At 40.6% G+C, this 15,907-nt stretch overlaps 1 protein-coding gene across 1 annotated transcript; it reads left to right on the top strand.

Moving 5' to 3' along the window:
• Window positions 1-14,491: 14,491 nt before the first annotated feature.
• Window positions 14,492-15,899, top strand: LOC105550499 (putative olfactory receptor 9A1; the record flags this gene model as incomplete). Its single annotated transcript, XM_011995419.1, has 1 exon — window positions 14,492-15,899. A coding segment is annotated over exon 1 (927 nt), but the record flags the coding sequence as incomplete, so codon positions are not given.
• Window positions 15,900-15,907: the final 8 nt, after the last annotated feature.

Raw genomic sequence — 15,907 nt, 5'->3', positions numbered from 1 at the left:
AAACTGGCTAGTCATATGTAGAAAGCTGAAACTGGATCTCTTCCTTATACCTTATACAAAAATTAACTCAAGATGGATTAAATACTTAAATATAAGACCTAACACCATAAAAACCCTAGAAGAAAACCTAGGCAATACCATTCAGGACATAGGCATGGGCAAGAACTTCATGACTAAAACACGAAAAGCAATGGCAACAAAAGCCAAAATAGACAAATGGGATCTAAGTAAACTAAAGAGCTTCTGCACAGCAAAAGAAACTATCATCAGAGTGAACAGGCAACCTACAGAATGGGAGAAAATATTTGCAATCTACCCATCTGACACAGGGCTAATATCCAGAATCTACAAATAACTCAAACAAATGTACAAGAAAAAAACAGTCCCATCAAAAAGTGGGCAAAGGATATGAACAGACACTTCTCAAAAGAAGACATTTATGCAGCCAACAAACATGAAAAAATGCTAATCATCACTGGTCATTAGATAAATGCAAATCAAACCCACAATGAGAGACCATCTCATGCCAGTTAGAATGGTGATCATTAAAATGTCAGGAAACAACAGATGCTGGAGAGGAAGTGGAGAAATAGGAACACTTTTACACTGTTGGTGGGAGTGTAAATTAGTTCAGCCATTGTGGAAGACAGTGTGGTGATTCCTCAAGGATCTAGAACTAGAAATCCCATTTGACCCAGCCATCCCATTACTGGGTATATACCCAAAGGATTAGAAATCATTCTACTATAAAGACACATGCACATGTATGTTTGTGGCATCACTGTTCACAATAGCAAAGACTTGGAAACAACCCAAATGCCCGTCAATGATAGATTGGATTAAGAAAATGTGGCACATATACAACATGGAATACTATGCAGCCGTAAAGAGGATGAGTTCATGTCCTTTGCAGGGACATGGATGAAGTTGGAAACCATCATTCTAAGCAAACTATCACAAGGACAGAAAACCAAACACCGCATGTTCTCATAGGTTGGAGTTGAACAACAAGAACACATGGACACAGGGCGGGAAACATCACACACTGGGGCCTGTAGGGGGTGGGGGCCTTGGGGAGGGATAGTGTTAGTAGAAATACCTAATGTAAATGATGAGTTGATGGGTGCAGCACACCAACGTGACACATGTATACCTATGTAACAAATCTGCACATTGTGCACATGTACCCTAGATCTTAAAGTATAGTAAAAGAAAAAAAGAAAATTCACAATAAAAAAAAGAAATGCTTTTCAAAACAAAAGGGTGGAGCATGTCAAAGGGATACAGGACCCAACCCGAGTCTCAGTCTTAGTCCCTGTGGGATGCTATAATGGAATACTATAGACTGCATAACTGATACATAATAGAAATGTACTGCTCACAGCACTTGAGGCTGAGAAATTCAAGATTAAAGCACTAGCACATGTGGTGTCTGGTAGGAGCAAGGGAGGTCACTGGGGTAGTTTTAATAGGGTCACTAATCACACTTATAAGGGTTCCTTCATCATGACCTAATCACCTTCCAAAAGTCCAACCTCTGAATGCCATCATCTTGGAGACTGTGTTTCAAGAATTTGGGGGGAACACAAATATTCAGTCTATAGCAGCTCCCAATGGCCAAAGCTAGAAAAATTTAGCAAATTAAATGACGTAGTTTGAATAACTTATAAAATATTGATATTTTATAAATATGTAATATAAATGAATGAATGAAGAAAGAAAGAATTTAAGAAATTACTTTTCTTTTTCAGAACTGCTTTGGCTATTCTCTAACCATTGCCTTTCCATGTAAATATTGAAATCGGTCTGTAGGTATCCACTAAAAACTTGCTGACATTTTGATTAGGAATGTATTGAAACCTTAGATCAAATTGTCTTAAAGCCTCAAGGAATAGGATTCTTTCAATTCATGTGTAATTCTAAATGTTTACCCTGACCGCATGGTCGAATGGCAATCCTTTGGTGGTCGGAAGTCAATCCCTAATTTTTTCTGTCTACCATACATGTTCTCAAGTCTTATTTTTAATTTAGGCATATTTATCTCTTCTCCATAGCATCAGGCTTCCTCACAAGTCTTCCATCAGTGTGTGCCAGTGACTTTATGCTTAAATCTTATATCTTTCTATTGCCATGACAGCAGTGTACAAAACTATCTAACAGGCTTTACAACTCCTCAGAAGCCATGTTCATTTATCAGATCATTATTTTAGAATTGTCATCCATTTTAGTTCCTATAGCTTCAATCCAAAGAGTTAATATTGTTTTTGAATATCATGCCTGATGTCATCTTTTCCACTCAGGTACACTATCAGTGGTTAGCAACTCTGAGCTTATTATAGACTCTGCATCAGAGGAGTCTACCCAAACTTGGAGTCTCCCTATTCAAAAGAACTGCCTAAACAGTTATTTTTATACTCACATACTCATTTTTATATGTAAATACTTATATAATTTTCTATTAATAACCCTTGGACTCCAAACTAAAAGGAAACAGCTGAAACCAAAGGGACACAAGAAAGCATCTGTATAGCTCATGTATAGTAAATCTACCTTCTGCACTATCTTTCCTTAGAAAATTATTTCCAGAATTTTCATTGTTCATTTTCTGTTTAGGTCATAATCTCCTATGCACCATGTCAAATGATCTTATATTAGCAAACAAGTAGGCAGAAGTTCCCAACTTTTCAGATCACAATATGGACCTACATGGACAGTAAGTAGTCATAACATAGAACATGTTTTGATTACATGTATCTTTCAAGTGTGTATTTGTGCTATTGTAGTGAATATAAACAGAAGTTTGTGTAAAAATAATGTTGAATTTGTGGTAGTTTTTGCCAAGAAAATGTTTTTAATTGTACTTTCATCATTAACTGTGATGTTTTAACTATATTTATATTTTTAATTTAAATATTTAAAAATCATAATCATATAGGCATAGATAAAAACAATTTCAAGTATTTGTAAGTGATTGATATAGAAAAATGGCAGATTGTTTCTCTTTCCCATTTTACTCATGGTACTACTCCAGAGTCAAACACCTCCAACTATTTTTTTGGTACATATTTAGTAATAATATGCTTATATAAATATTTCTTAATTTATCAACTTTATTCTTTCTGTAATTAATAAGTTACTTATTAATTTTTAACTGCAATTCCTTTCCCCCCTCCCCAAATAGTTGTACACACATCCCAAACTTAAACCTAACAAAGCTCTGGCTTTGTGTTCTGTAGGCCTGGTATAGAGCTCTTGTCCAGGGACATCCATTCACAGTTCTCATGCGATGGCTTTCGTTTTACCAACTTTACTGTCTTCTTCTTTTTTGGTTTGCTTCCAAGTTTTGATGAAGCAGAGCTTCTAGCATCTTTTTATGTTGCTACTTTTAGAATCCTCTCTTTATCTTAGGTCTGCTACTGATTATAGTATGTCATGGGGTATCTCATTTGGATTGAATCTGATACTTCATATCTTATACCTAGATAGTTACATCTTTCTCTAGGTTTGGAAAGTTTTCTACTATTGTTTCTTAAATACTATTTATACCCCTTTCACTTTCTATGCCTTCTTTTGAGTCCTGATGATCCATACTTTTGGTCTTTTGATATTATCCCATAAGATTTTAAAATTTCTTTTCATTCTGTTTTTTACTCATGCACTATATTGTTAAATACTTTGAGTTCACATATTATTTCTTTCATTTGGTCAATTCTGCTGTTGATGTTATGTATTGGGATTTAAAATTTAGTTTATTATATATTTCAGCTTCAGGATTTCCTTTTTAATTTCTATTTATCTGTTAAGTTTCCCATTAATTTTTATATTGTTTTTCTATATTTTCTTGAGATTCTCTAAGCTTCATTAAAATAGGAACTTTGAATTCTTTGTTAGGCTGTTCTTCCAGCTCCATCTCTTTAGGTTCAGTCAGTGGCACTTTATTTTGTTCAATGGCACCTTATTTTGCCTGCTTAGTGATGTCATGATTCTCTGATTTTTCTTGACCTTGTGGCTGTGTGTCAAGGTTTGTACAGTGAAATACAGACTTAATGCAGTCTTCACAGTCTGCCTTTGTTTTCCTGTGTTCTTCAACAGTAAGCTAGTTTTGAGAGATTCAGGGCAGGTTTACTGGTAGAGTCCCTGTGCTTGTGACTGCTTCATCTGTTGCATCACTAGGGGGTGCTCTAAGGCCAGGCTGCCACAGAAGGAATCCCATGGCCGCTGAGGTTGATGTAGCCTTGGCTCTCACTGAAATCATATGGCCATTGAGATTTGTAGCACTGAGGCCTGACCAAGACCTGTGGCTTCTATGGCCTACCTTTTCTTAGGATTGCCTTGGCTATTTGAGATCTTTTTCTTGGTTCTCTATGAATTTTAAAGTAGTTTTTTTTCCAGTTCTGTGAAGAATGTCATTGGTAGTTTAGTAGGAATAACACTGAATCTATACGTTGCTTTAGGCATTAAGGCCATTTTAATGATATTGATTCTTCCTATCCACAAGCATGTAACGTTTTTCCATTTGTTTGTGTAACGTCTGATTTTTTTTTAGCAGCGTTTTTCAGTTTTCTTTGCAGAGATCTTTCATTTTCCTGGTTAGCTGTATTCTTGGGGCGGGGGAGGTGTGTGTGTGTGTGTGTGTGTGTGTGTGGCAACTGTGAATAGAATTGCATTCCTCATTTGGCTTTCAGATTGACTGTTGTTGTTGTATAGGAGTGCATCATGTCATCTGCAAACAGGGATAGTTTAATTTCTTCTCTTCCTACTTAGGTGTCTTACTTCTTTCTCTTGCCTGATTGCTCTGGCCAGGACTTCCAATATTATGTTAAATAGGAGTGGTGAGAGAGAGTTTCTTGTTTTGGCTTTCAAGGTGAATGCTTCTAGCTTTTGCCCATTGAGTATGATGTTAGCTGTCGGTTTGTCATAGACGGCTCTTATTATTTTGAGGTATGTTCCTTCATTTATTGAGAGTTTATTGAGAGTTTTTAACATGATGGGGTTTTGAATATTATCCCAAACCTTTTCTCCCTCTATTGAGATAATCATGTGGTTTTTATGTTTAGTTCTGTTTATGTGATAAATCACATTTATTGATTTGTATTATTGAAACAACTTTGCATCCCAGGGATAAAGCCTACTTGACCGTGGAGGATTAGCGTTTAGATGTGTTGCTGGATTCAGTTGGCCAATATTTTGTTGAGAATTTTTGCATCTATCTTCATCAAGGATGTTGGCTTGAAGTTTTCTTTTTTGTTTTGTTTCTGCCAAATTTTGGTATCAGGATAATGCTAGCCTCATAGAATGAGTTAGGGAGTAATTCCTCCTCTTCAGTTTTTTGGAATAGTTACATTAGGAATGGTACCAGCTCTTCTTTATACATCTAGTAGAATTCGGCTATGAATCTGTCTGGTCCTGGAGATTTTCGATTGGTAGGCCTTTTATTACTGATTCAATTTTGGAATTCATTATTAGTCTGTTCATAAATTTAATTTCTTTCTGGTACAATCTTGTTAGGCTGTATGTTTCCAGGAATTTACATGTTTCTTCTAGGTTTTGTAGCTTGTGTGCATAGCAGTGTTCATAGTAGTCTCTGAGGGTTTTTTGTACTTCTGTGGGGTCAGTGGTAATATCTCCTTTGTCATTTCTGATTGTATTTGGATCTTCTCTCTTCTTGGATCTTTGGATCTTCTCTCTTCTACAGTGGTAGAGGCAGCAGGGTTCTGGAGTGTAGGTACCCCTGCTGGCAACTTTATACAGAGTTGCGCTGGTGGTGGTGGTAGCACAGTGGTAGGCAGCTGATAGATGCAGGTCTGTGTGCATTTTCTGTGTGCCTCAGGCAAGAGTGGTAGCTCAGGACGAGGGAGATTTCACTGTTCTCTGTGCCTAGTTTCACTTCTGTGGCAGTGTTGGCACAAAGGCAGGGTGCTGGCAGGAGCAGGACTGGCTGTGTGCCTACCAAGGCTTTGACTGCAATGGTGGTCTTGTGGGGAAAGGGGGAGTGGAGTGTACTCCCATTGCAGCAGTGGCATTGTGGGGTGCATGCACACAGGCTTGCTGGCAGTGCAAGGAAGGCCAAACCTGCCTGTGCACACTCATACCAGCAAGGCAATGTGAAGGGTTTCTGTGGGCACTGAGAAAGCTACAGTGTGGGGAGGGAGCAGGCAGGCTGCTGAGTGGCCACAGGGGCTGCCTCAGTGGAGTTCTCTGCTAGCCAGGTACTGTCCATCAGCACAGGAGCTATGGTTTTGGTCCCCAAGACACCCAAGGCTGCCCTCTAAGCAGGTGCTACAAGACTGGGGCCCCAGGAGATGTTAGCAGACCCAGGGGTGCTCAGTTCAGAGCAGTCCTATCTGATGGCCAAGATTGCCCTGCAGAAGTTAGGTCTGACCTTCCCCCTAGGGTTAAATTCTCTTATGGTAGCAAATCGAACTTGGAGAGATGTACTTCCCTGCACATGCTCCGCTATAGACGCTCCTGCACCAAACCTGGGCTCACCTTCAGCTGGTGTGCTGCCCCTACCACTTCTCTAAGTAGCATTCCCTGTCAACTCAGGTGTCCATGGTGGTCAATGTGTCTCCTGCCAGGATTGCAGAGTCCCATGGTGAGAACAGGTTGCTCCTTGCCTGTTCAACTCACCTGTTTCCCTGGAGTCGTGTGGGACCAGAAGTCAGTCTCAATGCATCATAACTCTGTGCAGCTCCCAGCTTCCCAGCTTCCTTCCGCTTTAGAACAGCTGCTGTGTCTTTCCTCTGTTCGCTCTCAGTGCTTTCCCTCTGCAGATCTGTAAATAGGGCAGCTGTTCCACGTGGCTGCCACTAGTTGACCATCTTGCTCTCTGAAACTGCTCTAGATTTTCTAATATATGTGCATAGAGGTGTTCATAATAATCTCTGAACATATTTTGTATTTCCATGGGATCAGTTGTAGTGTCATCTTTGTCATTTCTCATTGCACTTATTTGGATCTTCTCTCTCTCTTTTGTTGGTAATCTAGCTAACAGTCTATCTCTCATTTATACTTTCAAAAAACAAACTTTTGGTTTCATTGATATTTTGTATGGATTTTTGCATCTTGATTCTGTCCAGTTCTTCTCCGATTTTAGTTATTTCTTTTCTTCTGTTAGCCTCAGGATTGGTTTGTTCTTTTTTTTTTTTTTTCTAGCTCCTGTAGGTGTGATAGCAGATTGTTAATTTGAGATGTTTGTAACTTCTTGATGTAGGTGTTTAGCACTATAAACTTTCATCAACACTGCTTTTGCTGCAGGCCAAAATTTTTGATGTGTTGCGTGTCAATTTTCATTAACTTCAAAGAATTTTTTGATTCTTTGAAGAATTAAAGAATCTTTCATTTCATCATTCATCATTTCATCATTCACCCAAAAGTTGTTCAGGAGCAAGTTGTTAAATTTCCATGAAGAGAAATCCTTGATATTCATTTCTATTTTTATTGCGCTATTGTCTGAGAGTATGCTTGGTATAATTTAAATTTTTTGAATTTATTAAGACTTGTTTATTACTGAGCATGTTGTCAATCTTAGAATATGCTCCATGTGCAGAGGAGAAACATGTATATTCTGTGGTTATTGAGTGGAATATTTCGTAGATGTCTAATTGGTTGAGTGTTAAGTTTTAAATCTAGAATTTCTTAGTTTTTTGCCTTGATGATTTGTCTAATGCTGCCAATAGGGTGTTGAGCTCTCCCAGTATTATTTTGTCACTGTCATTTAATAGGCCAAGAAGAACGTATTTTAAAAGACTGGATCCTTCTATGTCGAGTGTATATATATTCAGGATAGCTCAGTCTTCTTGTTGAACTGAACCCTTTATTATTATGTAATTCTCTTCTCCATTCTTCTTGATTGTTGTTGGTTTAAAGTCGATTTTATATGATATAGGAATAATGGCCCATGCTTTTTGGTTTTTGTTTCCATGATCTATCTTTCCTCGTATCTTTTTTTTTTTTTTTTTTTTTTTTTTTTTTTTGAGACAGAGTCTCGCTCTATCACCCAGGCTGGAGTGCAATGGTGCAGTCTCAGCTCACTGCAACCTCTGCCTCCTGGGTTCAAGTGATTCTCCTGCCTCAGCCTCCCGAGTAGCTGGGATTACAGGCACTTGCCACCACACCCAGCTAATTTTTTGTATTTTTAGTAGAGATGGGGTTTCACCATGTTAGCCAGGATGGTCTTGATCTCCTGATCTCATGATCTGCCTACCTTGGCCTCCCAAAGTGCTAGGATTACAGGCATGAGCCATTGCACCCGGCCCCCTATATCTTTACCTTGAGCCTGTGAGTGTCTTTCCATGTGAGATTGGTCTCTTGAAGACAGCAGACAGTTGAGTCTTATTTTTTACTCTAACTTATCATTCTATACCTTACAAGTGGGTAATTTAGACCATTTATGTTGAAGACCATTTATATTAATATGTGAGATTTTCATCCTTTCATTGTTTTGTTAGCTTGTTGTTTTGTGGGCTTGAAGTAATTGCTTTATAGTATCTGTGGCCTTTGTGCTTAAGTGTGTTTTTGTGGTAGCAGGTATCCTTTTGTTTCCATGTCAAGTACTCCCTTAAGCACCTCTTGTAAGGCTTGTTTAGTGATTACAAATTCCCTTAGTGTTTGCTTGTCTGATATGAATTTTATTTCTCATTTGTTTATACAGCTTAGCTTGGTAGGATATGAAATTCTCCGTTAAAATTTTAAGAATGCTGACAATAGGCTGACAACCTCTTCTGGCTCGTAAGATTTCTGGTGAGACATCTGCTCTTAACCTAATAGAGTTCCCTTTGTAAGTGACCTAACCTTTCTCTCTAGCTGCCTTGAAGATTTTTCTTTTTTATTTAGCTTGGTGAATCTGATGACTTAGTGTCTTGTGGATGATTGTCTTGTATAGTATCTTGCAGAGGTTTCTATATTTCTTAAATTTGCATGGCAACATCTCTAGTGAGATTGGGGAAATTTTCAAGAATAATATCCTTAAATGTGTTTTCCAGGTTGCCTACTCTGTCTCCTCTGTCATGAATACCAGTGTGTCATAGGTTTGGTCTCTTCACATATTCTCATATTTCTCAGAAATTTACTTCATATTTAAAAATTCTTTTTTCTTTATTTTTGTCTCACTGACTTTGTTTGAAAGACCTGTCTTCAAGGTCTCAGATTCTTTCCTCAGCTTGGTCTATTCTGTTGTTATTTTTCCAGATTGTATTTTGAATGTCTTGTAATGAATGTTTTAATATCAGAAGTTCTGTTTGGTTGTTTCTTAATATGGCCATTTCATCTTTCAACTCTTGCATCATTTTAATGGATTCATTGGATTGATTTAAACTTTTCCCTTTATCTTGGTGAGCTTCCTTACCATTCCAGTTCTGAATTCATTATCTGTCATTTCAATCTGTTTAAGAACCATTGCTGGGGAGCTGGTGTGCTCATTTGGAGGTAAGGGGACTCTTTGACTTTCTGAATTGCCAGTGTTCTTGTGCTGGTTCTTTCTTGAGAAGGCTGGTGTCCCTTTGTCTTTTTGAATTTGCTTTCATTTGAATGGGGCTTTGAAAAATTCTTTATTTTTCTTGAGGGTTTAATTGTGGTATAAGGTGAGTATAGTTGATTGGCTTTGCCTCTGAGTCCTTTCAGAGGGTCAAGCCTCTGCACAGGACCTTTATTGGTCGCTAGGTTCTTGCCCTGGGTTTTACAGGTGGTGTATACTGGAACAACATTTTTGGTGTAGTAATTTGGGCTATGATCCAATAGATAGCACTGAAGAGTAATAGCCAGCAGATAGGCTCCTACTCAACTGTATGGATCTTTTCTCTTTCAGTGCATTTGCAGCAGTATTCTGTGGTGGGGGGCGGGGGCGGTGGGAGAGAGATGACATCCTCGCCAGTTCCATTGCCAGGTTTTACGGGAGCCTCCTTCAATCACTGGCACCATGCCTGCATTTCATTTGTTTGGTATTCCAAGTCAGGGGGTTCCCCTGGGCAAAACCTACATTTGACAGACAGGCCACACCCTTTCTGGACCTGCCTTGTGGAGAGAGGAATGCCCCACTGCCACACCTGCCCAGGAGCCTGCGTCTTAGTCTTCTCAGTGTTCTGAGAGTAGGGGCTCTTGCCCTGCATAATCACTAGCCAAAGATGTCAGTTTGGCATTCCTGAATTGTGTACTGTTCCTTTTTGGGGTGTTGGGACCTGGCTCATAGCTTTGTCCTCTGACCTCTCAAGGTTAGGTGCTGGCTGTGTTAGGGGAGTCAAAGTGCTTCCAGGCCCCTGGGAAAGCATTCAGGTGGGGCTGCCAGCAAAGCACTTATGCTGGACAGTGAAGGCTGTGCTGTGTACATGCCCTTGTGGGAGCAGCCAGGCAGTTGACTTGGAAGGAGCTGGCAGATAAGGGGCATGCAGAACAGAAATGCCACAAGCACACAGGAAGCCCTGTTCTCTCCAGGTCCCACAGCCAGCTGGGGTTAGAGGTACTCAGAGGAAGATGAGGAGCCTTGGAGAATGGGCACCTATGGTAGCATTTTGCTGCAGCTGCACAATGTGCAAAAATCTCCTAGACTCCACTAGGCTGGAGCTGTCTCTGCCTACTTTTTGGGATGATCTCTCTGCCAATTTAAATGTCTGTGGGGGTTGTGGGGTCTTTTGTAGCTAGTATCCCAGAGGTCTGCAGCAAGAGTGAGTATCCGTGCAATCAATTTATTCATCCCTTACTTAGGAGGTATTTAGGGCTGGTAACTAGTACTAGTGCTCAGAAACCTTGTACAGGATTTCCAGCTTCCTCCCTCTTCAGCTTAGGCATTTGCATAGCTTCTCTATAAACTCTGTTTTCTCTATGAAGATCTGTTTGAAATATGTTGGTCTACTTGATATTTTGAGCTCTCTCAGTGGGAGAGGTGCTCCATGGCTGTGTGTAGTTGGCCATCATTTCCCCCACAGGTACATTTGAACTCCATAATTCCCCCCACAAAAAACAAAACAAAACAAAAAAAAAAAACTTTCCCAAACATTTCCTGTGAGGCATTAGATGGTGGGTTGCAGGTCTCAATAGTAATCTTTAGGTAACCGTAGGATTATAGTTGTTCTTATAATGTTCTTGAGCAATACCTGCTACTTTTCACCATGAGTGAGTTCTGCTATGTTGGGTGAACAAGGTGAGGACCTTGTGTGAGTCCTTCAGGTCGCCCCAGACCTATTTGAATAGACATACACAGTACTTTCTGATTAAGGCTTATTCTGCTCCCTCTGGAAGTGGGGTCCAGAGTTCCATACTGGAGATGCAGACTGCCGCTGAGCTGGAGATAGTGTAGGCACAGGTAAATAAAAACATGATAAACTTTTCCTAACATTTTAAAGTTGTTTTCTTCTTGAATCAGTGTTTACTTGGTTCCTGAAAAACTTTGAATGTTTTCCAGAGTTCTGGCGAAGTTGGTTCTGATAGTTTCTGCTGTTTTCTTTTGTTTCTCTGGAGGGAAAGGAATCGGAGCTTCCTAGGCTAATATTTTGCTCACATCACGCACCGTTCCCTGCCCTGAGGATTTTTGATGTGTGTCTGGGAAACTTTTGTGGAGTCTTCTGCTTGCTGATAACTTGGTCTTTGTAGGGCTAAGTGGAATTAGGGAAATAAACATAAGAGCACATTGGGAAGCCGAGGCAGGCAGATCACGAGGTCAAGAGATCAAGACCATCCTGGCCAACATGTTAAAACCCTGTCTGTACTAAAAATACAAAAATTAGCTGGGTGTGGTGGTGCATGCCTGTAATCCCAGCTACTCAAGAGACTGAGGCAGGAGAATCGCTTGAACCGGGGAGGCGGAGGTTGCAGTGAGCCTAGATTGTAGCACCACACTCCAGCCTGGGTGACAGTGAGACTCTGTCTTAAAAAAAAAAAAAAAAAAAAAAAAGCACAGGGGCCTGACTCGAACAGTTTGATGCTAACCAGGATTCAAAGTGTAGACAAAGGAAGCCTGGATGTTGGCAGACTCTTGATGAGGAAGATTTTAACTTTGCTTATTATACCAAACTTCTAGGAGTTCTAAATCTTGATTAGCCTCAGGAGGGAAGATCTGAAACTTTTCTTTGTTTTCTCCTTTACTGCATCCCTTGGGTTTTTCTGAACTAACTTTCCTCAATGAATAACATTCCTTAGAGACACGTTGTGGAAGAAAAGACAGAGGGAGAGAGAAAGAGGGAAACTGTGAGGTACTGTGATTTCTGTACCTTTTCCTAAATACATATGTGAAGACAGTTTTCTCTTCCACTGAGAGGGAAGAAGTAGTAGCTTCTTCTGACCCACAGAGCAGTCTCAGCACTAATCAGGCATGATGTAGTCTGGGTTGAGGCTTAGTCATACGGGTTTTCACTTCAATTTCGTTGAAGGTAAGTGAATTCCAGCAGTTTCCATCTGTGTAGAAAAGAGTGAGAGAGGTTCAGGATGGAAAGTTCTAGACCTGCCAACTTTCTAGAACAAGGACATTCAGACCCTACTGGGTAAGCTATGAGAGAGGCAAAGGAGATTGGCTCATCTCCAAATTCCTCCTGTACAGCAGAGAGCACTTTCAGCTCTTCTCTGATTCACTGCTGGATGCAGTACAACTCCTTGCTATTGTCAAAACCATCCTTGACATCATCTCTACTTTCTTTTCATCTGGTCCTGGGCAAAGAGAGATTGTGGAAATCACTCTACTGAGCTCTTCCATCAAGTCTGTCCTTGTTACCCAACTGCCATTTTATAAGGAGTCTGAGAGAGAGGACTGAGTTATGAGTGAGCAATGTCTCAGTGAAGACAGAAGGGAAAGAAAGCAGTTCTTTCAGTGTTGGCCATAGCCAGATTTGGAGGGACTTCGTTCATAGATTCGTTCTTTAACTGATCAATTCATTGATTCACTCAAAAGCAGTACCACTTCATTCTATATGAGATATAGTGAACAAAAATGACAATCTTTTTGCTTTCATGGTGCTTACATTGTAAAGTGAGTCAGAAAATAAAAAGTAAACATATAATTTCTCTTGATGAGCACTAAAAAGACAAATATATTCTAATGAGGTGACAGAGAGTGAAGGGTTGTGTGTGTTCTTTTAGACAGCATGAAGAGAAAACTTGAACTCAGATACTTGACCAAAAACCTGAAAGAAGTGAAAAATAAAGCCCAGGAATTCTAAGTTACTCAGCATGCAGGCTCTGTTTCATATATGTGACAGCAGAATCTTTAATATGATTTTGGGAGAAAAATGTGTTCATAGAAGAAATATAGGCTCTGAGGTGACTTCCTAAATTTACTGTTAGACTGAGACCAGAGTCATCTGTATTTAGGACGCGGCCTGAACTCAGATGTCACACTTGGTGGCTTTGGGCCCCTGATGGATCCAGGGCTTTGGATTATCCTGAAGGCAGAGGATGTTGAAATTGGACTAAAGTCTCCTATTTGTCAGACCCAGTACAAGTTCAGTGTGGGACAGGTAGAGGCTGAGGTACAGAGGTAAAGTTCTTTGTACCTCTGTATTTCATCTGAATCAGGATCTCCAGGACAGAGAGGTGACCCAGGAAAAAATACATGGGGGACTGCAGACGTTTATCAACACAGACAGTGACGATGATGACCGTGTTTCCCATCACTGTCACTGTGTACAGTGATTGTGGAATCACAATCACTGGTGTAGGAGACAATTGTAGGGATCAAAGAACCAATGATAATGAAAATAGCCGTTAGAAAAAGAATAAACTCTGTGAAAAGAGTGTTCTCATAGGATACTGTATTTCGTCTGAATTTTCTTTCTGTATTTCGTCTGAGTTTTCTTTCTCTAAGAACAGTGAAAAGAGTTGTCAGAGTCTTGGAGAGAGATGGTCAGGCTCAACCCAGGTGCTGGTTGCCTGCCTTCTGTGAGAAGACACATTTACTGAGGACAGGAGCAAGGGAGCCTTTCTTCCCAAGATAGGGAGGAAGAAAGGAGTAATCCATGCAGGGAACCAGCTGACCAGTAGATTGAGAGCTCCTCAGTCCTTGCCCTCGAGAATTTACAGAAATTCCTCAGGAGACTTCCCTATCCTCACTCTCACCGGCACATCAGCACATAGCAATGATGATGAAAGTAAAGCAGAAGCTTTAAAATAAATATCCTATAAATGGAACCTACATTCTGATGAAACAAAGAAATCAAGTAACCAGCTCAGGGGCGCTGGCCAGGAAAACTTTTGTGTAGAACATGATACTGGAGCAGGAATTTACAAGACAGAAAATACTTGGCAGACAGAGTAGTTTAGGAGCTTCCAGGTGGAAGGGAGTTAGTGGTAGAAGGGAACACACTGTGGTCCTGGAGGCTGACTGCTGGCTGTTCAGAGCAGAGTGGGAGGCAGGTGAACTGAGCATTGAGGGTGCAATGGTGCATGCTGGGCAGGGTACAGGTTCTCATGTCTACAGTATGGCACTGGGGACTGGGATCATCAACGCAATTTTCTTGGCATATTGTGCATAGTTAGAAAAATTGCCCCTAAACTGGGCACGGTGGCTCATACCTACAATCCCAGTACTTTGGGAGACTAAGGAGGGTGGATCACCTGAGGTCAGGAATTTGAGACTAGCCTGGCCAACATGGTGAAACCCCATCTCTACTAATAATACAAAAAAATTCGCTGGATGTAGTGGCACATGCCTGTAATCTCAGCTACCCAGGAGGCTGAGGCAGGAATATCTCTTGAACCTGGGAGGTGGAGGTTACAGTGAGTCAAGATCGTGCTATTGCACTCCAGCCTGGGTGACAAGAGTGAAACTCCATCTCAAAAAAAAAAAAAAAAGAAAAGAAAAGAAAAGAAAAATTGCCCCTGACCATATACAGGGAATAATAGAAGATGAACGCCTACCATTCTAGTCTTGGTGTGCAGCCTGTGAGCAGAAGGGGGATTTCAGAACAGTTTCTACTTCTGTTGAGATGGGAAACCATATTAACTCATTTTTTTTTCTCTAGATTTCAGAAGGGAAAAACACTCAGAAGTAAATGTTGGGGAATTGCTCTAGCACCACTGAATTTTTTCTCTTAGGCTTCCCTGGCTCCCAAGAAGTACGCCGTATCCTTTTTGCAACCTTCTTCTTCTTGTACACAGTGACAGTGATGGGAAACACGGTCATCATCGTCACTATCTGTGTTGATAAACGTCTGCAGTCCCCCATGTATTTTTTCCTGGGTCACCTCTCTGTCCTGGAGATCCTGATCACATCCACCGCTGTCCCTTTTATGCTCGGGGGGTTGCTGCTTCCAGGCACTCAGATCATATCTTTGACAGCCTGTGCTGCACAGCTATATTTATACGTTTCTTTGGGTACCTCGGAGTTGGCATTAATGGGAGTGATGGCTGTGGACCGTTATGTGGCTGTGCGTAACCCTTTTAGGTACAACATCATTATGAACAGCAGCACCTGCAGTTGGGTGGTAATTGTGTCATGGGTTTTTGGGTTTCTTTCTGAAATCTGGCCAGTTTATGCCACTTTTCAGCTTACTTTCTGCAAATCAAATGTGTTAGACCATTTTTACTGTGACCGAGGACAATTGCTCAAAGTATCCTATGAGAACACTCTTTTTACAGAGTTTATTTTTTTTCTAATGGCTATTTTCATTATCATTGGTTCTTTGATCCCTACAATTGTCTCCTACACCTACATCATCTCCACCATCCTCAAGATCCCGTCAGCCTCTGGGCGGAGGAAATCCTTTTCCACTTGTGCCTCCCACTTCACCTATGTTGCGATCGGCTACGGCAGCTGCTTGTTTCTCTACGTGAAACCCAAACAAACACAGGCAGCCGAGTATAACAGGGTAGCGTCACTGCTGGTTTTAGTGGTGACCCCTTTTCTGAACCCTTTCATCTTCACCCTGAGGAATGACAAATTCATACAGGCCTTTGGAGATGGCATGAAACGCTGCTATCAACTCCT

Source organism: Mandrillus leucophaeus, unplaced genomic scaffold (genome assembly GCF_000951045.1).
Source record: "Mandrillus leucophaeus isolate KB7577 unplaced genomic scaffold, Mleu.le_1.0 Scaffold49, whole genome shotgun sequence".
NCBI classification, from domain to species: domain Eukaryota; kingdom Metazoa; phylum Chordata; class Mammalia; order Primates; family Cercopithecidae; genus Mandrillus; species Mandrillus leucophaeus.
The sequence above is the reverse complement of the archived record's forward strand: the minus strand, read 5'-3'. Positions and strand labels throughout refer to the sequence as shown.